This window comes from Penicillium daleae, assembly GCF_028827525.1.
Source record: "Penicillium daleae strain IBT 16125 chromosome Unknown utg000008l_segment0_segment0, whole genome shotgun sequence".
Classification (NCBI taxonomy): Eukaryota; Fungi; Ascomycota; class Eurotiomycetes; order Eurotiales; family Aspergillaceae; genus Penicillium; species Penicillium daleae.
In genome coordinates this window covers 1,613,990-1,638,936 of record NW_026623156.1, presented here as the reverse complement: position 1 = coordinate 1,638,936, position 24,947 = coordinate 1,613,990, and the positions used below count along the sequence as shown (strand labels likewise).

At 50.9% G+C, this 24,947-nt stretch overlaps 8 protein-coding genes across 8 annotated transcripts; 4 read left to right on the top strand and 4 right to left on the bottom strand.

Moving 5' to 3' along the window:
• Positions 1 to 230: 230 nt before the first annotated feature.
• On the top strand, positions 231 to 2,643 carry pex8 (putative peroxisomal membrane protein Pex17; the record flags this gene model as incomplete). The annotated part of the gene is made up of 5 exons (XM_056912609.1): positions 231 to 304; positions 386 to 1,389; positions 1,454 to 1,902; positions 1,958 to 2,498; positions 2,615 to 2,643. 5 exons carry the CDS (start codon positions 231 to 233, stop codon positions 2,641 to 2,643), a joined length of 2,097 nt encoding a protein of 698 aa, XP_056761458.1.
• Positions 2,644 to 2,729: 86 nt separating this feature from the next.
• N7458_009226 (protein-S-isoprenylcysteine carboxyl O-methyltransferase) lies at positions 2,730 to 3,742 on the bottom strand (the record flags this gene model as incomplete). The annotated part of the gene is made up of 2 exons (XM_056912608.1): positions 2,730 to 2,818; positions 2,899 to 3,742. The coding sequence occupies 2 exons, from the start codon at positions 3,740 to 3,742 to the stop codon at positions 2,730 to 2,732; spliced, it is 933 nt and encodes a 310-aa protein (XP_056761457.1).
• A 445-nt stretch (positions 3,743 to 4,187) lies between these two features.
• Positions 4,188 to 13,884, top strand: N7458_009225 (uncharacterized protein; the record flags this gene model as incomplete). Its single annotated transcript, XM_056912607.1, has 10 exons — positions 4,188 to 4,348; positions 4,446 to 4,842; positions 5,569 to 6,409; positions 6,471 to 6,624; positions 6,686 to 9,428; positions 9,495 to 10,400; positions 10,456 to 10,559; positions 10,627 to 13,613; positions 13,687 to 13,743; positions 13,799 to 13,884. The coding sequence occupies 10 exons, from the start codon at positions 4,188 to 4,190 to the stop codon at positions 13,882 to 13,884; spliced, it is 8,436 nt and encodes a 2,811-aa protein (XP_056761456.1).
• A 605-nt stretch (positions 13,885 to 14,489) lies between these two features.
• N7458_009224 (uncharacterized protein) lies at positions 14,490 to 15,123 on the bottom strand (the record flags this gene model as incomplete). The annotated part of the gene is made up of 2 exons (XM_056912606.1): positions 14,490 to 15,026; positions 15,106 to 15,123. The coding sequence occupies 2 exons, from the start codon at positions 15,121 to 15,123 to the stop codon at positions 14,490 to 14,492; spliced, it is 555 nt and encodes a 184-aa protein (XP_056761455.1).
• Positions 15,124 to 15,586: 463 nt separating this feature from the next.
• Positions 15,587 to 17,069, bottom strand: N7458_009223 (putative transcription factor TFIIE complex alpha subunit; the record flags this gene model as incomplete). The annotated part of the gene is made up of 3 exons (XM_056912605.1): positions 15,587 to 16,748; positions 16,817 to 16,912; positions 16,975 to 17,069. 3 exons carry the CDS (start codon positions 17,067 to 17,069, stop codon positions 15,587 to 15,589), a joined length of 1,353 nt encoding a protein of 450 aa, XP_056761454.1.
• A 590-nt stretch (positions 17,070 to 17,659) lies between these two features.
• Positions 17,660 to 19,573, top strand: N7458_009222 (pseudouridine synthase PUS2; the record flags this gene model as incomplete). The annotated part of the gene is made up of 4 exons (XM_056912604.1): positions 17,660 to 17,736; positions 17,771 to 17,995; positions 18,068 to 19,285; positions 19,348 to 19,573. 4 exons carry the CDS (start codon positions 17,660 to 17,662, stop codon positions 19,571 to 19,573), a joined length of 1,746 nt encoding a protein of 581 aa, XP_056761453.1.
• A 608-nt stretch (positions 19,574 to 20,181) lies between these two features.
• N7458_009221 (D-mandelate dehydrogenase-like dehydrogenase) lies at positions 20,182 to 21,304 on the bottom strand (the record flags this gene model as incomplete). The annotated part of the gene is made up of 2 exons (XM_056912603.1): positions 20,182 to 21,094; positions 21,156 to 21,304. The coding sequence occupies 2 exons, from the start codon at positions 21,302 to 21,304 to the stop codon at positions 20,182 to 20,184; spliced, it is 1,062 nt and encodes a 353-aa protein (XP_056761452.1).
• A 1,747-nt stretch (positions 21,305 to 23,051) lies between these two features.
• Positions 23,052 to 23,949, top strand: N7458_009220 (uncharacterized protein; the record flags this gene model as incomplete). Its single annotated transcript, XM_056912602.1, has 2 exons — positions 23,052 to 23,316; positions 23,384 to 23,949. 2 exons carry the CDS (start codon positions 23,052 to 23,054, stop codon positions 23,947 to 23,949), a joined length of 831 nt encoding a protein of 276 aa, XP_056761451.1.
• Positions 23,950 to 24,947: the final 998 nt, after the last annotated feature.

The following is a 24,947-nucleotide window of genomic DNA, read 5'->3' as shown; positions in this document are numbered from 1 at the left end:
TTGCTTCGAGCTTGTAGTGGATGCCCGTCTCCTATCGGATTTGGGCTCCTGCTGTTGCTCGGAATGACGATGGGCACTGCTTGTTTGCACTGTTTGACAACTCCGGACCGGACCTCGGCTGCGGATGAGCCATGACGGTCTGGGGTCTCCGCGGTCACATCTCTCCTTCTACTTTCACAACCTCCCATGTAGACCTGTGGGCATTGCTGTCCGATCTAGGTCCGTGAGACATGGCAACAGAACGCTCACTTGCCGCGCTTCTGCGCTCGTTACAGTCAACGTCCAGTTTCGAAGACGCTTCTAGGTAAGTGACACCATCTACGCATGGTTTCGGGTATCACCGACCACCGACATCGCCGGCTAACGTTGACGACCATTCGCCCAGTCTCCTTCCCACCGCGACCAGCTTCTTATCTATTCTCGGCAACCCCTTGAATCTGAGTCTTCTCGCCTCGCAGCTCCTCTCTGCACCAGCACTATGGAACCACCCGGTCGATCTATTCGCATGTCGCAAGATCCTCAGCGTGTTCAACACCGCCGCCATCGCCATCCTGCAAAACGATACCATAGAAGAAGCCCAGATCCCGCACGGCGCAGGCCGCAATCGCCGTATCGAGCGCGAAGCATGGGTCAAAGCGATTGCCGAGGGCGCGGACGATAAGTCCCCGCGCTGGAGACACATGCTCCTACTCGGCGGGATCCTGCTCGGATTCGAGGGACAGAATCGACAGGGTCTCCCGTGGCATATTCGGACGAAATTGGAGTCTGCGTTGACGACGGCGGCGCAATTGGCTTTGGAGGAATTAGATCCCGAGGCGGGTATTGACGGATATTGTATCACCATGGTGTTGAATTATACGTTTGAGCTTTTGTCGGATGCGCACAGGAGTAAGCTGGATTATGATCGCTTGCTTCCTATCGTGGTGCGATCGGTTTTCCATTCTCCCGAGGGTTTGGAAGGGGGATACTTTTTGGGCGCGATTGACAAAGATGTCGTCGAGGCGCCGGGGAAGAAGTTCCGCTGGGCACCAAACTCGGCGACGTTTGGTTATGTGACAGCTGTGGCTGGGCGTCCTTTGGTTGGTGCGCTTGGCCCGCTGTCCAGGCTGGTTGCACATGCCGTGGAGAATGTGCGGGATCCAAAGCTAGTTGCGCAGTCGGTGGACTATATGGCGGATTTCGTGCGGACTCTTATGGTGCAGTGGCGGCAAAATAAGTTGTCCGAGGTTGACGTTGCGGAAGAGATGGAGTTCTTGGATGCAGAGACCTTGAAGACTACAATTCCGGCTCTGTGGACGATTCTGCGGAATTGCATGTATTCGGTGGTTATCGTTCTTCGTGCCGTGCTCGGGAGAACGATCAATGATCCGGCTCTTGCTGCTGGCAGCAGTATGTTCTTGTCCACCTTGACTCCCATTCAACTGACACAGACTGACTTTGGATACTTGTTCAGGTGCACCCTATCTTTGCATGCAGTCTCTTCATATCCTTCGCAACCTATACTTTATCTCTTCTCGAACTGGCCAGACGGGATCCTCCCAGCAGAACTTCGTGTTCCTGGCAGCCATTGATATCCTCGCTCAATACCCCGATTTAGCGGAGAATTTCTTGCGCAGCATTAAGCCTAGTGAAATTGGCCAAATACCGGCCCACCCGGTGGAACGTTGCTTAGACCTGTTCTTCTTGAACACGGCAGAGCATTTCCCACTGGTGTTGACCTCTGAGGCTAGCGAAGAGCTGCTCTTGGCGGCTGCTTTCCCATACCTTGCAGCCGGCGCCAACAGTTTACTGCTCGAGATTTTCGAGGCAGCTCACAGCTTGGTGCTCGTTGTCTTTGCTATTCCTCACAACGCCGAATTAGCCGCCAAGCACCTCCCCTTCTACATCGAGAACCTCTTTGCAGTACGTTACTTTACCCTGAAAGCGTTGAAAGCCCTCAAGTTTAACATTCATTTAGGTATTCCCCGAAAATCTATCTGCGAGACAATTCCGCCTCGCCTTCAAAACGGTCATCCAAGTCACCGCTCCCCCATCCCCCCTCGCCAACAGCCAGCCCCTCCTCCCATCAATTCTCCTCGAAGTAGTCCGTGACCGCGCACTGAACGGTCCAACCACCCCCATCCCGCTAACCACTCAAAACGGCTCCTCGCCCGATCAACCACCTCTCTCCGCCCAAGCCGTGCTCATCCTCGCCCTAATCGACTCCCTCTCCTTCCTCCGCGTAGACGATCTGAAAGAGTGGCTCCCCCTCACCGCGCAGCTCATCAACGCAATTCCCGATCGGGGCATGCGCCATGTCTGCGTGGATCGATTCTGGGAGGCATTGAGTGGCGGGGAGATGGATGTGGACCGGGCACATTGCTGCGTTACCTGGTGGAGTACCCGTGGTGGTCGGGAGCTTGTTCTTTTCGGTGCTGAGCCTGGTGCTGGTGCGGGGCCGGACGGGGAAGAGGGTGGGCCTTTTATGAGTGGTGCTGTGGGGGCTGTTGCGCCGGAGAGTAAGTTGTGACATGGAGGGTTGAAGGAGATGTGGGAGGATTGTACAAGAGCGTTGATTGTGTTTATACTTTATATACCAGGACATTACTGTCCAAATCGCAGTGACAACTTACAGACCATGCTCCCCTGAACGATTCGACATAATGCGAAGCTTTTTATTTTTCCCACTTGTCTATGTACGATACTTTTATCAACTAGCAATATCTACATGACGCCGTCCATGTCTTTGCTTAGCGGATCAATGGGATGCCAACAGGGGTATCCTGACGGTACTGAAGATATTCAGCGCCGAAGAATTGAATCAAAAATGATTCTTCACCTGAAAAGACAGACAGCCAGTCAGTAACAGCACTCTGAAACAGATTTCCAAGACATCAATACGTTCATAGGAAAACTCACGCTTAATCCGAGTCGAAAAGAACCTCCACAACACGAGGGTATACCCAACAAAACACACCACATTCCCCAGCACCAACTGCGTCCCCAACCCCCACCAAAAGAAACCAAAGTAGCTCGGATGCCGAAGATACGCATACAAGCCCGTCTTCACCAAAACATGACCCTCCTGATGCTCCGACTGCACATGATGATTGAAATTATTCGCCGCCTGCGCCATGGCCAACGTTCTCACAACCTGGCCCACGACCGTCAAAACAAATCCAAGAACCAGTAACAAAGACACCGACGTGCCAAAGACCGGCTCTGTGAACGAAACCAATCGTCCCACCCGACTCGGCCCCGGCCAAAAGAAGTGCGCCACGATACACTCCACAACGGCAGACCCGTGCGCAACGTTATACGCCCATCCATTCGAGGTAAGCAGGAATGCGCCCACAGATGCATAGCGTGTATTGTACCGCGCAGTGACGTAGTACTCGAGGAAATGGAACAGACTCAGCGCGGCGATGAAGAAGGGTACGCGCCAGAAGGGGGTTGGCGAGATTGTAGTAAGGAGGAGTGTGAGGATGGTCGTCGCGCCGAGAGTGACTCCTAGTAAGAAGGCGCGGAGCGAGATGCCGGATAGTGACTTCGAGCCGTTTGGGTAGTTTGATCGGTCGAGGGGTGGTGTTGTCGAGGAGGAGGCTGCGCTAGAGCTTGCGTTTGAGGCGTTGCTGGATCGGCGCTGGGTTAGGAAGGATGGGTGCCATTCTGATTCGGTGGTGTTTGCGAGACGCTCGATTGGCCAGGAGATGTTTGGGTCGCCTGGTGTGGCCTGGGAGCTGGAGGTTGTTGCGTCGGTCATTTTTGAGAAGTGCTTCGAGCTCTGAAATGCCGGGGGGTGTATATTCTGGTGGTGGGAGAGGATAGAGTCGGAATAGGGGATGAATGTCTCAGGATAAACACGAGCGACTGGGGGTGCTCTTTCAAATAGTACTCAAGACACCATGTTTCATTGTCTTCGAGGTGGAGTGTGGCGGGTTGAGAACAATCGATGAAGTTGGATTGTTATCTCCTCGGCGGACTTGGACCGAGCTTTTTGGCTTTGGCTGTTCCTTTGTTTCTTTTCTTTTTCTCTTTATCTCCGACTCTCCGTGCCCACTTGCCCAAAATCACCCCCACCTGGCTGGGCTCAGGCCCGGTCTTGAGTGGCTCCGGGAGACTGTTTAGACGACACGTTGACACTTGCATAGCTCTAGGACTGCAGCTGAGCGTCAGGAGAATTTGAAATTGCCTTACTAGCACGCACAATGGCGGAATTAACCGAGCGAGAGAAGATGCTCCGTGGAGAGCTCTTTGTCTCCTTCACGCCAGACTTGATTGCGGCTCGCAATCGCTGCAAATATGCCTACACTCGGTATAACAATGCCGGGGAAGTACCACGAAGACGGCTGGTCGAGCTTTGGAAGGAGTAAGTAGTGGATTTCCATCTATCCACCCACCATCTTCCTGTTTCAATGTATGTGTATATGGAACTATAGTTATCTAACCTGATCTTTGTTTGTCAGTGTCATCGAGGACACAACTCCCCTCCCTCCACAACTGGAGGATCCAGTAGCAGATGATGAGCTCTTCAAAGATGAGCCCTGGATCGAACCACCCGTCAAGGCTGACTATGGCTTCAACGTGATCATCGGCAAAAATGTATTCATCAACTCCAACTGCGTCTTCATCGATAGCTTGCCTATTACCATTGGATCCCGGACCCTGTTTGGTCCTAATGTAAGCTTGTTCGCGGGGACACACCCTGTTGATCCTGCTGTGCGCAATGGCATGGAAGGTCCTGAGATGGGTGCTCCAATTACTATTGGCGAGGATTGCTGGATTGGAGGCAATGTGACTATTCTTCCTGGAGTGACGATTGGCAAGGGTTCGACTGTTGGGGCGGGGAGTGTGGTGACTAAGGTATGTTTTCTATGCAGTTCTTTCTTTTGATTTCAATGCCTGTCCTCAGGCTGTGGCAGACTGCTGGATAGCTATCATTGTCGGGTGGCTACAAAATAGTTGCACAGTTGCGGAGTGCTGTGTTTGCTGATGGGGTATTCAAACAGGATGTGCCGCCCTTTCATGTAGTTGCTGGAAACCCGGCTAGGATCATTCGGAAGATTGAGACGAGCATGAAAGAATGAACGAGGGATCTGACATCTGCAGGAAATGTTGGTAGAGGTTGAAGTTAATGTGAGATATTATGCTTTCAGGTAGTGCAACATATATCCTGCGCTAGTATGCTCAAAGACACGCCTATTTTTTGGGTTACATGTACGGTATGTAGGCCTAGTCCAGTCAGCGATATAGATTTGACAAGCTCAATCAAGGAAAAGCAGCCAACGATGGGGGTTCTACTGAGTGATATTGCAGTTCAGACGGCGTTTAAAAGTATCGTGTCTGTGTTTGTAGGGCGGGTTTTTGGTGGCTCCGCCGGCGATTTATGTGGTTTGCCTAGACCCGCTCCATAGTTAGAGGCTGACAGGGACAAAGGAATGTCCATACGGTCTCTGCCAGAACAAAGAAAATGAGAAGATGTAATAACATTCAATATGTGATAGCTATAGTACTGTAGATACAATCAGAAAGTATTATCCTGCAAGAAATGCCAGCACCAGGCCGATCCTGTTAGCAGCCTCTCCACAGCACAACGTCACTGATCTCCAATCACGGATCCTCGTCTCGCGTCCCCCAAAAAAGCTGTCGATCGCCAGGTCGCTAGATCTCTCCCCGCCAAAACACACCTCACCTTCCACTCAGCAAGCGCACACTTCCCGCCGGTGGATTCCGGCAAGCTTCGCTCTCTCATCGCCCTGTCCTCACCTCACCTTCCTCACACCCGCAAACCCTCCTCGGCCTGAGGAAAATGTCATGGCTGAACCCCCGCCAGCGAGCTCTCGCACCCCGCCTGGCGCGCCGCTGAACGATCCCACGCGACCTCTCAACGACCTGATGGAAGAGCCCGGTCCTGAGCGGGTCCAGAAACGACCACGCCTGGACAGTGGAAGTGGTGTCGCTCCATCTGTCTCGATTGACCCTACGGCGGTTGCTGCTTCGGTGCCTTCCTCGACTGTCGCGACACCGCCGCCAGCACCTGCCCTCGAGATGGACACTACACCAGACCAGGTACGCCCCGCCAAGGTCACGATCAACGTCAAGTCTCCCACTTCGGAAACCGACATGGCGAATGCTACGCACGATCCTTCCCCGGTGCCTGGAGGCGCCCGACCCGAGTCAACTGAACCAAACGCGACACCGTCAGACGTGATTTCTATCTCTTCCTCTCCTGCCCACAGTCCAGAGATTCAAGCTGGTGACCCCGAAGATATGGATGGGAATTGGAGGCCTCTGGCCGACGCGGTTCAGGAAGAGGAGCTGGTCGAGGTTCATGACCTCGCTGCGCCTCTCGTTGACTCTTTTCCAAAAGTTCGGGAGAACCTGAGTCCGCGGGATAACGTGGTCAGAATTGTGACTATGATTCAGAAAGGTAAGGGCTCTCTGTTTCTACATGCTGGGAGGATTTGTGATACTGAGATTTGTTGAAACAGCTGATTCCCGCGACGCCGATGCCGCCTCCGCGGTGAAATCGTGGATGGATGACTGTGTGAAGAACTTGGATCGCCTGACCCTTGAAGAGTTTGGCGAGGCCCCGGACTTTTGGCAACAGTTTCCCGACGTGGTAGAGAGCGTGTTGCGCAGACCGTGAGTTTTCCCAAGAGACCGAGATCGAGGGATATGGAATAGAGCTAACTTGTGCGGTCAGACATGAGCTGTTGATCGACGATGGCTCTGGCAGCGGCCCATGGGCCTGTCTGGAAGAGTTCCTCCTTGATTTTGTTCAGATCGCTCTTCAAGTGATGCGCATCGACACCATGATTATGCGCCATCTGCTCGATGACCCAGAGCTTCCGGCACAGGACAGTCTCTGCAAAGACTATCTCCAGCCTCTCACCTTCGTTCTCCTTTCCCCTAAGACCCCAATCCCTTTGTACCGAGCTCTGGACAGAAAATACCCTACAGATACCAACGAAATGCTCGTACGTATTCGGGCAAAAGCACTTGCGCCTCCGATCGATCTCGTCCACACACTATCAGAATGGACGGCCCTCATCCTTGAACTTACCCCGCGGCACACACACTTGACTGGCTGTCTCGGTCACATTATGCTCATCGTGAATGCTTTGGTGGACTCTCACCTGGAACGCGGCCAGGATGTGGACCTCGATGGCTCCGATTCCCCATTGCCCGAGTCAGCTTCGATCCAGGCCCTCTATGACATGGTCCATTTGATCGATGATAAGTACCAAGAATGGATCACCAAGAAAGCAGCCTGGGCGACGAGCGATCTAAGTGAACAGTTGCTGCGTGCCATCTCACACAATTACAAACACCACTGTGCACGCAATCCCGAGTTTGTCAACCAGCTCTCAAAGGATCTCTCCATACCTCTCCCCGAGGATGCCAGTCTGGAAGAAAAGTCCTTGATCATTTTCTGGATGTGGAAGCTCGGGGTCCTAAAGAAGCACATCATGGAAGGCCGCATGGAGCTCCGTGTCCACGGCGTGGAGACCATGCAGTCGGACTTGGTTCACGTCTGGCGGTCCAGTATCTCTTCGAACCCTGGAGGTGTCAACTTGCCATTCGTAAAGCAACTGGTCCGTTTCATTCAGGACAACAAGATCGTGGACTACCTCGTGGGCGTCGACTCCCACCCACAATTGATCAGCCGAAGCAGCAACATTATCGGATTCCTGATTGTGACGGACACCTACACCAATTCTGTGACGGATGTCATTTGGAAGACTGTGACAGAAAGTCAAGACGGTCGGATCGTCTCCGAGGTCCTGTTGATGCTGGTCCGGACGTTCAACATGCACATCACTGCGTCCGCGGCTTTATTGTATGTTTGCCAGAAAGTGTTGGAACTGCCTCTTACTCGATTCGATACGGGCATGCTCGAGTTTTGCAACAGATTGCTCAGCCGGATGTGCGATCATCCCTCTGACCGACGAATCTCAGGCAGTTCTGACCACGATTGGGTCGATGCACTTCCCCTGCAGCTTTGTGTGCGCCTTATTCGCGACAGTACGGCCGCTGAAGATCTCTCGGTGGAACAGAAGAAAAGTCTGCAGAGGTTCGGCAGTCAGAAGCTCATGGGCTTCATTGCCGCCGGCATCAGCGAGGCCGATAGGATGGGGATTTACGAGCGCTGCATCCAGGACATTGCCGAAAGGAATCAGTTTACGACCGGCAGCATTCAAGTATTGAGCGCGCTTGTCCCCGCTCATGATGTACAGGAGATGTTGAAATTGGCGACGGACTTTAACCTGACGGGCTTGGTGATTGACGACATGCTGCATGCCGTGAAAGACGATCATGATGACTCTGCCAATGACTTTTCCCTGCTTGGCCTGGTATCGCGGCTGACCATCCTCTTTCGACTGATCGACATGGTTCCCGAGACGATCACCCCGGAGCTGGGGATGGCCTTGTGGGATGATATCCTGCTGTCCAAAACGTTGACTCAAGAGGGACGCCAGGCTGTGTGGAATATGCTGGTCACCGCTCTGAGCCAATGCACCGAGGCAAATCCATTTCTCCATCGGTGCATTCACGAATATCTCCCTAGCCTGGTCCCCAAGGACTACACGAAGGAGATCTTGGCATTTGCCAAGCAAGCCATCATTTATCAAGTCCGATTCAACCCACCTTCTCCAGCCGGTGAAGGTGAAGTCGTGACTATTCCTGGCATTGATCGGATTTGGACTTTCATCTTAACTGCTCCACCTGGTACGATCGAAGTACAGGCTACTGAATTCGCTGTCAAAGTCTACCTTGATCATTCGATCATCGTCAATTCGCCACAATCCGCCATTGAAGCCACACATATCTCCCTCGTCGAGCGGTGCGTGGATCAACTCAAGTCCGCTGCTGCAACTCTGAAGGCAGCAGCTGATGCCAATGGAGATTCTTCCATGGATTCGGAAACTGAAACTGGCGAAATGAGCTCCGAAGAGCTTCGATTCCGACGCTCACTCTATTTCCTTCACCATCTCCTGAGTGGCCTTCGTGCTCGCCCTCATTACAACTCTCCCAGAGGCTCGCCGCCCATCCTTCCAGAGCGGCCGATCAAGGGCGAGCCAATCAATATCTCTTGGCAGTCCTTCAATGGAAGCACGAATTCCAAAGTCAAGAACCTTCTAATCGGTGACCTGTCAACCGCTGGAGAACTGGTTGAACGGCTCATTCAGCTTACCGGTTTTTCCAAATTCACCGCAATTGCTGGGGGTCAGCGGATTGACTTGATGAAGGATCCAGAAATCACGGTGAAGGACATGAAGGTGCTTCATACAGGCCTGCTTCTAATCCGAAAGGCGCCTGATTCCCAGGAAGTCTCCCGAGCTGGCAATGGTGGACAGCCGCTTACATCGGTCGACTCCGAAGTGTTGAAGCACTTTGATGAGCTTTATGATCTGCTGGCTTTGAATGATGATCTTGCGCGAGAGGTATGTTGAACAATGGGAACGCTACTGAAATATGTGGATAGCCTTGCTAACCAGGTGCTTTTCTAGATCTACGAATTCCTTGTGACATTCTCGCCCCAGCCCCGAATCCGCAGCCTGGTTAAATCGGAGAGCAGCACCGCCGAGGACTTGTTCCCACTTGACAGGCCTTTTGTCGCTTTTTACTCATTCAGTGCGCTTTTGGCTTGTCTCCTCGAAGAAGCCCTGGAGGATGAACCCAACCAAGCCTTTATATCTCACAGCATCGAGGTTATGGTGACGTTCTTGATGGCAGACGAGCTTCTCGAGTCTCTTGTCCGGGACCGGACTCGACTGCACCTTACTTCAACTGCAGTTGAGTGTCTGTTGGATGCTATCGCCTTGTACAGTGCTACTGATGATGGAACATTGGTTGCCAACAAGAAGGATTCTCTCGTCAAACGGTTGCTTTACTTCATTGAGACAGCTCGTTCCATGACCCCCAGGCCTCTGCTCAACATGTCAACAATCCAAAAATTGGTCTGCAATTCCTTCGGTGTTCTGGTGGAAGGATCGATCCGTGACCAGGCATTCTGGGCCGCAGTCAAACAAGAAACACAGCTTGGTCCCTTGATCAAGGCACTGCTTCTTGAGGATACTCGGCAACCGATTCGGAGTGATGTTTCGGAGAGGATCAGGAGGACTTGCAGCGCGGCAAAGTCCATGAAACAGTCATCAAAGAAGTTGGCCAAAAGCAACTCACCCAGTCCGTCCACCCCAGACAGCCCTGCCCAGATTGACATGCTTGCCACTGTGTGGGATGCGTTTGTTCAGACAATCCCAATGACCCCAGAGTACGCGTCTCAATCTGCCGAGTTCTTCAATGTCGCTCTTTGGGTGTTCCGATCGGTGGCGGAGAAATCTCCACGAGATGTCATTTTCAGCCAGTATTTGAAGCAATGGAGTGAAGTTATGCTTCGTCATGAGACTGAAGAGGTATGAGTCAATTCATCGTGTTCTGGCGAAGGAAACATTGCTAATATAATTCTAGTTCATCGGACGTGAGGCAGTTGATAACCTGCTTCTGGGCTTTGCTGGTCTCCTGGAGCAGTGTCTTGAGTCGGCAGACTCGGCTAATGTTGACTTGGAAACTTTGTACATTTATTCCCGTGCATCTTCTGTGGTGAAGCCTGCTGACATGAATTATTTGCCTTTCCTATAGCAACCTCGCTGAGCAGATTATCAGCAAGTATCTGTTCCCAGAGCTTGCTAATGAGAACGATGAGGTCATCGTCCCTAGCACGCCTCATATGCATACCGAGACACGGCAAAAGCTTTACAGTATTATTCGGCTACTGTGCAAGCGCAGTGACGACAATGTTGCACGCATCATGCAGCATCTGGAAGGGGTGATCCCGCGAGGCGAGTCTTCTTACATCTCTTCCGTACCCGGGACCGTTCCATCTAATAATATTATTTTGATAGACGAATCATACAGTCCAACCTGGTGTCATGACCGCACGAAGATGATCCGAGCCCCAGAGGGATATGCAGGTCTCAGGAATCTTTCGAACACATGCTACTTGAACTCTCTGATGACGCAACTGTTCATGAACACCGAATTCCGCAAATTCATGTTCAAGCTCAATATCATCGATCCCAACATGTCTCAGAAACTTCTCGATGAGACACAGAGGCTCTTTGCCTGGATGCAGGATACCTGGATGAAGAGTGTTGACCCGGAGGGTTTCGTGGAGAGCATTCGAACCTACGACAATGAACTTATCGATGTCACCGTTCAGATGGATGTCGACGAGTTCTACAACCTGCTTTTCGATCGTTGGGAGGCTCAGATCATGGACCCGGAAGAAAAGAAAGTGTTCCGATCTTTCTATGGAGGCCAACTTGTTCAACAGATCAAGTCCAAGGAGTGCTCTCACATCTCGGAACGCGAGGAGCCATTCTCTGCCATTCAATGCGACATCAAGGGCAAGGCTAGCCTGGATGAGAGTCTGCAGGCGTACGTCGAAGGAGAGATCATGCAAGGAGACAACAAGTACTTCTGCTCGGGCTGTGGCCGCCATGTGGACGCCGTGAAGCGGGCTTGTCTGAAGGATGTTCCCGACAACCTGATTTTCCATCTCAAGCGATTCGACTTTGACATGGTCACCATGATGCGGAGCAAGATTAACGACGAGTTCAAGTTTCCGCGACTTATCGATATGACACCGTACAAGGTGGAACACCTCTCTGATCCCGGCAGTCCTGTCGAGCCCGATATGTTTGAACTGGTTGGTGTTCTGGTGCACACCGGAACTGCGGAATCGGGTCATTACTACTCCTACACCCGTGAGCGATCCTCGAATGGCACCACGCCTCTGTGGGTCGAGTTCAATGACTCGGATGTATCCAAGTTTGATCCGGCGACCATTGCGGATCACTGCTTTGGAGGTCAGACTGAGACCGGTCACAATATGGGTGGTGTGCAGATCAACAAGGTCTGGAACGCCTACATGCTGTTCTATCAGCGTGTTTCCACGATGGAGCAAGCTACGCAGAACATTCTGCCATTGAAACCCAGCTATCCCGCGCGGGTTCCCGTACCAACAGCCTTTGCCAACCACATTGCTATGGACAATGAGTTGTTCATCCGGACTTACTGTCTACTGGAACCAGCTTATACGAAGCTTGTTCCGGAGCTGTTGTATCGCGTGCGGCAGATGGACCCTAACTCCGCGGGTCACCACCAACTACAAATGATGGGAATAGAGCTCGGCTTGGACACACTGGAGCAGCTGATTGCTCGGACCAAAGAGCCAGCAGGACTTCTTGGTGTCTACGAGGAACTCAGGGTGTTAATTCGGACTCCCCATGGTGCCCTTCGTGCACTCCAATGGTTCGCTCGATGGCCAACAACCATGCGAAACCTGGTATTGAGAATCTTCCAGTATGAAGTTCGACAAAAGGAGGTCTCTATCATCGTTGATGCTGTGCGTTGTCTGAAGATCTTCCTGCAAGCACCAGGTATCGATGACGAGAAGCGAGCTCTTTGGGAGAAAGAACTCGAGGAGACGATTGGGACCATTGTGTCGATGCTAGCAGAGCTTTGGCCCGCTATCCACACTGTTCCTCGCGTGTGGGATGAGTACTTTGAGTTCCTCATCAAACTTGTTGAGTTGGGACAAGAGACTACTGATGCCATTCTTGCTAATGGTATGCTTGTCAAGTGCCTGGAAATCGTCTGGCTTGATTCCGAAGACCGGAAGAACTTGAAGAGCCGCTATCCTGGCTATTGCCGATTGCTCGACAAGGGCCGCCAGTTCCCATACAGAAATTTGATGACCCTGTTTGCCATGCTCTTCCAGCGAATCGACTTCTCAATTCCACCAGTCCCTGCTAACTCTCCTCGCACAATGGCCCCTGATGGCCGAGTCTCGCTCAGTACGGCGGAGGCCAGGTACCTTAAGCCCCTGGAGTACCAGAAGCCTTCCGATGACAGTGCAGTCCTACTGTTTTTGATGAAGTTGCTGCAACATGATCAAATTTGCGTCCAGCCTGAGGTTTCTCAAGTGATTGTGGCTTCCCTTCTCGAGGCTGAGCCACAAATCGGCTTTTTGCCACATGTCTTGAAGACCCTGGAGGTTGGTCTGCGGTATTCGCCTGCGGAACTTTGCATTCCATTCCTTGAATGCGCCGTCGTCTTCTGCAAGCATTCTCCCGATGAGGATTCCATCACTGGCTTGATCAACTTTGTCGCAAAGGGGGTGGAGTCTATCAATAACAGCGCAGGGAATGAGCATCTCGAGTTCTTCACTCAACTTTGCAGTATTTCCAACGAGCGACTGCAGTTGGATAGTGAGTGGTTCATCGCGGCTGTTGAAGAACGAATCCCTGATTTCGTTCCGACCTTGCTGATCTACAATCATCCAAATGTCCGTCGGCGCACCACGGATGTTCTGCGCAGCTTGCTCTTCATTGGCGATAAGAACGAGATGACTGAGGAAGAAGCGCGAAAGCGATATGCTCGCATCGCTCGCGAGCTCACTCATGCCTGTGTTCAGCGGATCATCAGTGTTTTCCTTGATAGCCAGGTTCGAAGCGTCGACTCTCGAATTGTCAATCCCATCACTTCGACTGTCACCCATTGTTTGGAGACTTACTTCGATGAGGATAACGAGGATGATCAGAGAGATATTCAACAAGCCAATGGTATGCCTGGGCCCCTTGTTTTCTTTGCTCTCCCTTTCCATTCTGCAGATTTCACTAACGTTATTTCCTACAGCGATCTTGCTACGCCTGCAAGAAATCACGGTTGATGTCCCAGATGATCTCGCCTCAGGTACCACATCCCCGTGTAGCCCCCGAAGATTCCCTATTTTCTAATTGGAACCTAGATTCCGAGTTGGCCTCACCAGAGGAGTGGGAAGCTACATCCGCTTTGGCTAGCGACTCCGAGATAGGTCTTGCGGGAACCCCTTAGACCAAGACTGAGGGGAGCCTGTCTTATCTGCTTTCGAACTCTCTTATTGTTCTCCTTTTTTACCTGGCGTCTAGCCTTTTCCGGCTGTTTGCTGTCTCATTTAACCTGCACGACGAGCGACATGACATGGACACTATGATGGAAAGATTCCTCTACGATTTGATGACCTTTGTGATTTCGATTTTTTTTTTCACCACTCTGCATTGTGGAGATGGGCGTTATTCGATGGAGGAACGAGGGTTATGATCACCCTGTTCGGATGTTACAATAAAAGGCGTTCAGGACGAGACTTTGTTTCTCGACGAATACAGATTTGATATTTTGTACAATATTTGTTTCTTTGGTAGTTCTTTATGCGTAGTTGGTAGATTACAGAGATTTATGGACAGGTATAAATGCTACGAGGACATTCAGGAATCCTTTGAGAGGCGTTGAGTATCACTGGTCAGTTGGGGTTGTATCAATTAGAATGTGAACTACCACTTTGAATCATCAACCCGAAACGCCATCTGGAAATCTCCATGGCCCGCAGATCATGGAATACTAAACTTGACTCACTGAACCTGAATCACCAGGCTGTTAAGCAAGTTCCATATGCCATGCACTCAGTGCCGAACCCGAATAGTCTCCAGAAAGCTCTGAATCATCTCATGATCCTGCAGCAAATGGAACTCCTCCTTCTCATCCATCGCATGCTCCCGGAAGATAAGCAGGGGCATATCATCCCCGATATCATACGAGAAGAACGTCGCCCCAAGCCCATGCGCAATAATCCCGTAAACACGCACCTGCCGGCCCGGCCGACGCCTCTTCCCATAGATCATATCCAGGTACAGCTCTAAATGAGTCGTCCACTCGGCCAGACCCTCGTTGGCGTTGGCATGCGAAGCGGCCGTGCGGCAGATTACCACCAGGAAGGGCTGGGGGTTGGGCGCGTTGCCCCGGACGTGCTGCACTTGCAGGTCGTACCAGAGGTCGCGCTCGTTGTACCAGCCGTGCTCGCGGGGACTGACGATGTAGCCTTGCCAGGTGGGGAAGTGGGTTGAGAGGATGCTGTTCCAGACGCCGAGGATGGCGGTGTTGCGGCCTGGGTGGTTGGGGTTGAGTTGGTTGATTGCCTGTCTGACGGCGTTGTTGGAGAGCTATGAGGAAGGGGGACGAGGTTAGCGGTTATGGAGATGGGGGTGGTGGAGGAGGAGAACTGATTGTTGAGGTACTCACGTAGGTGCTTGTAGACATTTTGGTGTGATGACGGTGATGGGTTTGTTTCTGTAGAGGTGTTTTGTAGTGTGAATGCTGCTAAGGGAGAAGGTGATGAAGTAGCGAGATGAGCTGAAGAGATGGAGGAGGAAGAAGAGGTTGGAGAAATCGAGGAAAGAGGATGGCGACTATTGTGCCGGAGGGTTCTATAAGGCAGGTTCCTCCGTTTGGCGTCAAGAAAACCGATGGCTTCGTAGCTGGAAAGAACCGCCGACGCGGAATAGCACGGGAGCAATTGTTCAGATATGCATGGAAGCAGAAACACGTTAGGAACTGTGACAGTTCAATGGCCCATGGAAAAATAGTTTAAGAAGGATGCATGTATTTGAATAGCAGCTAACACTTTATTAGCGTGCGAGGCGCCTGCGCCAAAGTCATGAAGACCAAACCGCCTGTCTATTATTTTGAACGCCGTTGGAAAAAAGAAAGAAGACCTAGTGTATCAGACATCCTCGAATTCTTCTTCATCCTCATCGGATTCTTCATCTTTGACGTCCAGCTCGGCCTTGACATCAGGGTCAGTCTTGATGATAGGCTCCGCATTGGACCCAAGCTCCATCTTGATTCGCTTCATCGCCGGGCCATCGTCAGCGGGTGTAGACGGGGTACCTACGGAGGATGGGGCAGCACTGGAGGTGTCATGTTCCCTCTTGATACCCGATAGGCCAGAAGGAGTAGCGACACTGGTCGGACCAGCGCCGGTAGCTGGAGTCCCCGGCCCACTGGGGCCGGAAATGCCAACATCTTCAAATTCGTCGTCGAACTCGTCAGAGTCCTCCGCACTGCTGGCATCTTCTTGAGCCTGGAGAGCCTGTTCTCTCTCCATCTCGGCGTAGTATGCAGCGATCTTGTCGTCAGAGGCATCCATATTGGGCTTCTGGTCCTCATCTTCAAGCTCGGGTTTAATAGAGAAGCCCGTCTCGTTCTTGGTCTGGGCAGGGGCAGCAGCATCAACGGTAGAATGAGTATGCCATACAGGCAGAGCGTTCTGCTTCTCCAACGCAGCCTTGCGAGCAGCCTCCTCAGCCTGTTCAGCAGCACTCTTCTCTTCGCTCGAGGTGAGAGAAATCTCCAAAGCTGCAGCATCGGTCTTGAGATTCCCACGCACCACATCCTGTGGCTTGGGCGGAACGGGGATAGCCGTGCGAATCGGATGGGTGCTCAGGTTCCGGGGAACCTCAACCTTGTGGTCCCAGGCAGTGTCAAAATCGTTGGGCGGAATCTCCACGGAGTCAATCTGCTTCAAGAGCTTGAGCATATTGTCAAGCTGGGCCATGAGCTTGCTGTTCTTCTCATGACCTGTCCGGTCAATGCCCTCCTCGCCCTTGAGATCTTCCGTGCGCTCCAGAATCGCGCCACAATTTTGACATTCGAATCCTTCCTCGGAGATCAGACTCAGGACGTCCAGTTCGGTCCATTCCGCCAGGCATCGCGGGCACATGTATTCTTTGCGCTCCTCGCTGGGCGTGTACTGCTCCTTGATCGTCGAGGTCAATTTGGAGACCTTGTACTTGATCGCGTCGATGACCGGATGGAGGGGGATGTAGTAGTATTCTCGGTTCACGGGGCGAGTGGATCCATCGCGAATTTCGGCGCGTGTGCTCCTGTAGTCAACGAACGTTTCATTTCAGATTAGCCTAGCTCGCAGCCCTTCAATGGGAGTAAGCCATACACTCCGATCAAGCGGTCTTCTCGTAGCCGTGCGCAAAGCTTGCGCAGGTCCTTCTGCTGCATGCCCATCAAGAAAGCAAGATCCTCTGCATGAAGGCTGTGGTAGGTCAGCTAAGTGAACATCTCTCATTCAGCCACATCCCTGAGAGTTCATCGTACACTGAGTGAAGGAAGAGCGCATCAACGACCAAGATGTGCCTAGTCTCGTAGAAGGCGCGCACGACGCTTCGAATGAGCGTGTTGGCGAGATCCATGGTTGCGACGGAGGAGTTGCCAGCGCGAGGTCAGCTGTAGCAGATGGCTCGAGGCTGGGGAGTCGGAAGACGAAGCTTCTGGTGGTGGAGGATTAGGAAGAAGGAAAGTTCATCATCTCTCACAGACTCGTCGCGAGGGCAGGTCTGATGGAGAGAAGGGATGAAGGCGCAAGCAAGCGCAAGGCAGATGCTCCAGATCGAAGCAGTACAAAGAGGCTCTATCGATTGTGGCTGAGAAAGCTTCGAGTGATGATTTTGGCGGCCTCGTTGCCTGAGGTAGCAAGTTTCCAACGGAGACTAGCATGGTACATGGCTCTAACCCAAAGTAGACTAGTGCTATCTGCCGTGGAAAATGTCCGCGGCCACCAGCGGCAAAGGTCGCGAACCTTCTCTACGATACTCGAGTTCATGCGCGCCTCTACCATTTGGCAGCGCAATTTTGCTGGAATTCTCTCGTCTGTCCAAGGACCTCTTTCTCGCCAATCCTCTCTTACCCCCCGAGCATTTGCCTCCGCTAGGCAACCCGCCCGATCCCTCCACATCGAGTCCAAAGCCGAAGCCGAGCTCACAGAACTTTTTAAACGAGTACCATGGCCGACAACACAACGGGAGGAGCGGGCGCTGGTGCAAAGCGTAAGAACCGTAATATGGGAAGGGCAGAATGGAGGTATGTTGTATGGGGTTGGAGATACGCAATCCAGGTCAGCGGCTAACCAAGGAAGTCGACAAGCCTTAGACAAGCGGAAGCGCGCTGAGGAAAGAGAAGCGGCGAAGCGTCGCAAGATTGAGAATGGTGAACAGCCTGTGAATCCAATCTATGCGACTGAGTTCTCCAAGGAAGAAATTGAGAATGAGGAGCGCCGCCCGAAGAAGAAAGTTGCCGTCATGATTGGGTATTCGGGAACTGGGTACTATGGCATGCAATTGTATGTGAAGGTCTCTCAGTGTTGGCTGTGGCCGCCCGTGTCAAAAATGTTTCGCTAACATTGTCCTGTTAGAACCGAGGACAAGCCGACGATTGAAGGCGAGCTGTTTGCGGCTTTGGTCGCAGCAGGTGCAATCTCCAAAGCGAATGCAACGGACCCCAAGAAGTCCTCCTTCATCCGCTGTGCCCGTACCGACAAGGGTGTCCATGCCGCGGGCAATGTTGTCTCCCTGAAGATGATAATTGAGGACCCAGATATCATTGAAAAGATCAATCAGCACCTTAGCCCGCAGATCCGGGTCTGGGGATTGGAGCAAACGGCAAAGAGTTTCAGCTGCTATCAAATGTGCGACTCTCGGGTATATGAGTATCTGCTCCCAAGTCATTGCCTTCTCCCTCCCCATCCCAGTACCTATCTGGGAAGAAAAATTGTGGAGCTGGCTGAGAAGGCTGGAGACTTGGATGCAGTCAAGGCCCGGCAGGAAGAGGTCGCCGATTACTGGGAGAAGGTGGACGAAGAATACATCAAGCCTATTCTGGACAGTGTCCCGGAGGATATCCGCAACATCGTCCAACAATCTCTCTTCTCTAGCGACGCCAATCCGGAAGATCTTGAGAACGAGGATCAGTCCGCTGCGGAAGTCCCAGACAAGCCTGCTGAGGAACCCACGCAACCGCAAGAATCTGGCCCTGAGCAACCAAAAGAGGACCAACCTTTTGTAATGGACCCTCGCCAAAGGCTGATTCTCGACACAACCAAGGCTGTCAAGGCCGCTTACATCAAGGCCAGACGAGCTTATCGTGCGCCTGCTTCCCGCATTGCCCGCTTGCAAGAGAGCCTTGACCGATACGTGGGCACTCCGAACTTCCACAACTATACTATTCAGAAGACCTTCAAGGACCCCTCAGCCAAGCGTCACATCAAGTCATTCAAGGTCAACACCACTCCTGTGGTCATTAACGGCACCGAGTGGCTCAGTCTGAAGGTCCACGGCCAAAGCTTTATGATGCATCAAATTCGGAAGATGGTTGCGATGGCCTCTCTTGTCGTACGTTGCGGCTGCAACCCAGACCGAATCAAGGACTCCTACGGGCCAGACCGGATTGCCATTCCCAAAGCCCCAGGACTGGGTTTATTGCTTGAGCGGCCCATCTTTGACAGCTACAACGCCAAAGCAAGCAGTTTGGGCCGTGGTCCCGTTCATTTCGAGCGGTTCACAAAGGAGATGGACGAGTTCAAACAGCGTGAGATTTACGACAGAATCTTCCGCGAAGAGGAACAGACTTCAGCGTAAGTGATCTTGATACCGTGGAATATCGTATGCTTTACTAGTACTGACGCATGACCCGCAGGTTCGGCAACTTCTTCAACCACATCGATCACTTCCAGAACAACTTCTTCTTGTACTGTACATCCGGTGGTATCCCAGCTGCGAAGCTTGTGACTGCTCCTGGGGGCAAGGGTACTTCCAAGGAAGAAGGTGACAAGGCAGCGAAGGATGAGAGTGCAGCCCTGGCTGAAGTTGAATCTTCAGAGGATGAGGGCGACCTGCAGAACGGTGAAGAAGAAGGCAATTGATCGGAGACTTGTACATCATGGAATGGTTCACAGGCTTGAAATCCTGTCAGATTCTTTTTTATATAACAGTTCGAATGGCACCCTAGATGGAGCTCGTTCATGAGCCTCTCTTGAAGATTCAGGACATATTCATCACTTTCCTAAAAGCGTACAAACGAGATATTTTAAATAATTGGCGAATGCCCCTCGGACTTTTTCAAGAGACAAGGTGGACTTATCAAGTGCAACGGCAGTGTTACGGTTCAATCACAAGTCGACCAAAAATCAAACACTGAGCACACATTGCGGAGATCCATGAACACAATCCAAGAAAAGAATAGTTTGCGAAATTACCTGCAAATTCTCGTGTTTGCCCCTTAGTAGTGTCTTCCAACCCTGGTTCAAGAATCGTGACCGTGCAATCTTAGACTTAATGTAGGCCAAGAGATCACGGTAAACCTACCGGTTTCTTACTGAATCTATACGTCTACCTACATCTTGCTGTGGCAGACTCTACGGCACGAGTGACACTGGTGCATTCTGCTGCAGAAGCATTTGTAGTATCTTTTATTGATATAGTCGCATCGTGGCTGTGGTGCACTAATAAATTCAAATCATTATACTATCTATCATGCTGCCCCTTCGAAAGCCCTCCTATTCACAGGCGTGATTGGATCTCCAACAAATTCCCCATCCGGTCCCACAACGGCAAGTATGTTTTTCATGGCATTCAGTTCGAAATTTATTCTCGTGTCCAAAGCACCGCCCCCGATATGTGTAGTGAGGGTGACGTTCTCCATGCTGGCCAGCCTCGGCGATACCTGCGGCTCATGGTAATGAACATCCAGCGCGGCCGCAGAGATATGGCCGGTTTCCAACGCATGAACCAGAGCATCTTCGTTTAGGATTGGCCCTCGAGCCGTATTCACGATCCTGCTCCCTGGCTTCATCAAAGATAGTGCTCTCGCATCAATCAAGTCTTGAGTGTGCTTGTTGAGGGGCGTGTGGAGGGTAATGCAATCGGCGATCTTCAATAGCTCGTCCAAAGATTCATGATATGTCGCTTCTAACTCTGTTTCCTCCTTTGGATCAGCCCGAATAATGTCGAAATAATGAATCTTCATTCCGAGAGCCACCCGGGCTTTGAAAGCAAGCTTCTTGCTGATATTTCCAAAACCAACCACGCCCAAGATATGGCATCGCGGATTCTGAGAAATGGTTGCAATCAATTTATGGGTCGCGGTGAAGATCTCTGGATCTGCCGTTCTCGCGGCCAGCTGCGAGCGGGTGAAGTTGCGAAATACACTAAGAATCATGTACAGTGCAGTATCAGAAACTGCCTCGTCCGAGGCACCTGCGCCGTTGGCGTACCAAATCTTGTGCTCGCCGAGTATATCAACATCGGCCCAATTAAATCCAGCGCCAGCTGAAGCGAAGATTCGCACAGTTGGTGGGAGTAAAGAAATGAGCTCTGCGTCCCACTGGCCCATGAAGCCTCCAGTCTGGAAGTGTGGGCGAAACAATGCAGAGAAGTTTCCGTACCTACATACTAGCATTTAGTTAAATGAAAGAGACGAACCGGAGAATGGGATACTGTGCTTACTTCTTTGACTTCAGTGCTTGAATAAATCCCTGTCTGTCAGTCTCAGTTGCCTGGATGACATTGAATCGTCTTAGAAATTCATCGTTATAAAAGCCATGATTGTATTTGATGGCGTCGCCAAGATGGAGGACGATAGGTTTATTTGCCATTTTCTAGTGAACCAAAGTGATACAAGATATCATTATCCACAAGTAACTAACTAAGACCTTTGGCTTAGTTATATAATCATCCGTTAGTTGAAGCTGTGCTTTTCCGTGCTTTTCCGTGCTATTTATCCGTGTCCGAGCAACGGTACTTGACCGGAGAGAATGCCGACATGTTTGGTTGGCCATTCCGAGACAGCCATCCTCGCCTCAGTTGCGTGTCACTCATAGATCACTTACACAACATATTTTAGCCCTCCAAATGCCATATGTGCAATCTCATAAGATATACCTAGGTCCTTCACCTGCCCCACGCTCGCTTTCTAGCTTTTTATTCTCTCTCCGCAAAATAAACCGGATGGCCAGCGCTAATACCCTGCAAGCCCCTCAGACACAAGCAAGCACTATTCCAGCAGGGATATATCGTGGGACCTGAGATTCAGGGTAGAGATAAGTTCCGTATATCGAAGACACATTTCCAAACATATCACAGATCGCGACCACCACTGAGCGCTTGACCAGTGCTCGTGAGAACGAAGATGTGATCCATGCGAGAATGATCTGGAACGAGGGCATAACCCCTTGGCATGAGATACATGGCAAAAATCCGGACACCCAATTTGGAAGTCGTGATTACAAGAATGTTCCATGAGGGAAGCAAGTTGCCCAAGCTAAACCTACGTCCAAGAAGTCCAAGAAGCCACGTTAAAGGTACACATCAAAATGTGATTTCCTTTGACAATGTGTTGTGCTTGACGAGTGCCAACACGTCAAGTCAATCCGAACTCGGCAGCATCAGAGCATTGCTCTCCTGCGTCGACACTCTCTTATTGGACTAACGGGCACCCCCATGCGGAATAAAGTAGTCGACCTGTTCGGCTACGTTAACCTTTTGGCTGGAGGACTCCAGGTTGATACAAGCAAGACTGGAATTGAACTGCTTCCTCGGCCTGGAAATGTCGAGTGTGAAGGCTTGTACGACTTGTATATGTCGTGGTCTCGCGTACGGGTGGTACCTCGGGACTACACGCCTATTCCGTATGAGCTGCTTAGTCCCACTATGCTTCTCAAACTTGCGCCTGATTGATTATTCCTGCCTCAAAGTAAAGCTACTTATTTCAGTCCTGCCTTTCCACATATAAGGAGGGAAACACGCTTTAATCACACAGAAAACCTGTACACATCAAATTGGTACACATCTTTCTGAACCGATCGATCAAAGCACAGTTCAGCGATGAATTTTGTTAATTGCGCTCTAACAAAGATAGAATATAAGCCTCGTTATCAGGTGACTTGTGGGCGGCTAATCAGACTTTCCAACTTTCACGCTCATTAGGCCGTTCTTGATGTTTGTGAATCCAATATTAGCTATCAGGGCCAAAGCACGGGCAATCGATCATGACATGCTCCTTGACCAATGATGCCCGATCTGCTTTATTTTTACTGACTTTGAAACCACTAATGTGCCTGGTGCTTGGCTACAAGCGCCGGGCCAGGATTGTTCCCGGCATGTTATCACTACGCTAAAGTTTAGCATGCATAAGCGCCCTCATGTCTTGGTCCAAAGCCTCCCGTTTAATATCCTTCTGGCCCCCGATTTTCAGATTAATAGTGCGTAAAAGTACGCACCAAATCTATTAACGCCCCTCAGGGTATCCAGTCGTTTCTTCCCTTCCCTTCCTCCTGTCTTCTTTATGCCTCGTTTTCTCCGTACCTTGCTTGGCTCATGGCCATGAGATCGATGAAAATTACCATGCAAATGAAGCAGACGCTCTCGTCTGTATCAGCAATTTGCTTGTTGCTGCTACTACCAACAAGTTATGCGACATGCTACTTTCCAAATGGAAAAACAGACTCTGGCTACAGGCAGTGCCCTGGTAGCCTCTCATGCTGTGCAGAAGGCGAAGCCTGTCTGTCGAACGGGTATTGCTTTACAGCCAACTTCGGTATCCTCTATCGTGGGCTTTGCGCCGATAAAACCTGGCCTATCTCAGACTGCCCAAGAGCTTGTTATGAAGGTGGATATTCATCGATTCCTCTGTATGATTTATGAAACTCCTCGCTAACTGGCCTTTCTCCCTCTAGAAATCCCTGATGGATGGGCGAATATGTTTCAATGCAATAGCTCAACGTCAGTGTTGACATGTAGCCAGCAAGTTACTGCCGAAGGAGCCTGCAAAGCAGAAAACGCCCTGAATACCTACGAGTGGACACCAGGAAACGTGACGGCTGCACAAATCGGCATAACAAATTATGGTACGGCATCAACAATGACGAGCAATTCCACCAATTCGACCACGACTTCGTCAGGCAATTCAACGATCGTTACACAAATTATCTCTAAAACATGCTCGCCTACAATCTGCCCATCAGTTGCACCTGGCTCGTATAAAAAGTCAGATCTAATTGCCCTGGGCGCTGGCCTGGGAGCTGGCCTTGGCATACCTCTACTGATCTCGACAATTCTGATGATATATTGCGCAAATGCAAGGCGACGCGAACAAAAACAACGGGGGGTCCCTTTGGCTCCTGGCCATCAACAATATCGCTGGACCGGAACGCCCTACAAACCTGCTGAACTTCGTGTGTCGGAGATTAAGTCGGAGCTCATGGGCTCGCTGGGTGGCCGTCAAGAATTACCGGGTTCATGATCCTGTGTATATACGAATTCCCAATTGATATACCTAATGACTGTTTTAGTCTCGGCTTCGCTATATACCTGTATGCGCAGTCCACAAGCCTGAATTTCGAGGCCCGAGAATTGGTCAAAGCAGCTGGGCTGGTTTCTGACGAAATTTTGTTATGTTTTAATTTTTTTAACTTGATGGCTCCGATACAACCACTCGGATTTGGGTTAGTTAGGTAGTAAATGAGTATGGGATTCAGAAGATCGGTCGCCATTCTGTTATGAGTACCAACTATCCTTAAGGTTGTGAGCAGTAACTAAAACGGTAGGTAGAGCTGGAACTGCCAAGTTCCATGAATGGGTATGTGGGAGAATTGTTAAATGACACTTTTCATTCTCCGTGGATATCTAAGTCTCAGTCGCTTTCTCGTAGAACTCACGGTGCAAGACAAAGAAAGTCGCTCTCCAATTGAAGGAAGGGTACGGCGGCCAATAACGGCCACCGAGTAAAAACAATTTTCCAATGCAGAAAGACCGGTAGAATCCTTAAATAAGATAAGTCTAGCTGCTATACGCTTCGTAGCATCTCCAATTTCCCGATTCTGGCTAATATAAGTACTAGGGTGGCTTTTACATACGCCTATCTTGAACCAAGGATTAGCTCGATTTTACTATAAGGTTACCGTTCTACTATATAAAGCTATTTAGAAAAGTATATTATAAAGATTGATTAACTAAAATCTATACAGGATAAGATAAGACGCTTCGCATAAGACCCTTCGTATGATTATAGTTGCTAGAGAGGGTCTGCTATAACCTGCTACAAGAAAGAGGGCAAGAAAAGGGCCAGAGAGGGCCTGCTGTGAGTTTTGTTGATTTCTGGGATCGGAATCAGCCTGGATTGCCTAATTCGGATGTGTATATGCTGAGCACTAAGGCATGAGGGATAGAGTGGTTAAGAGAGTGGTCGGGTAGGTAACCAATCATAAGTTTTAGTCGCCCCACAAGCTCGGGCAAAGTGAA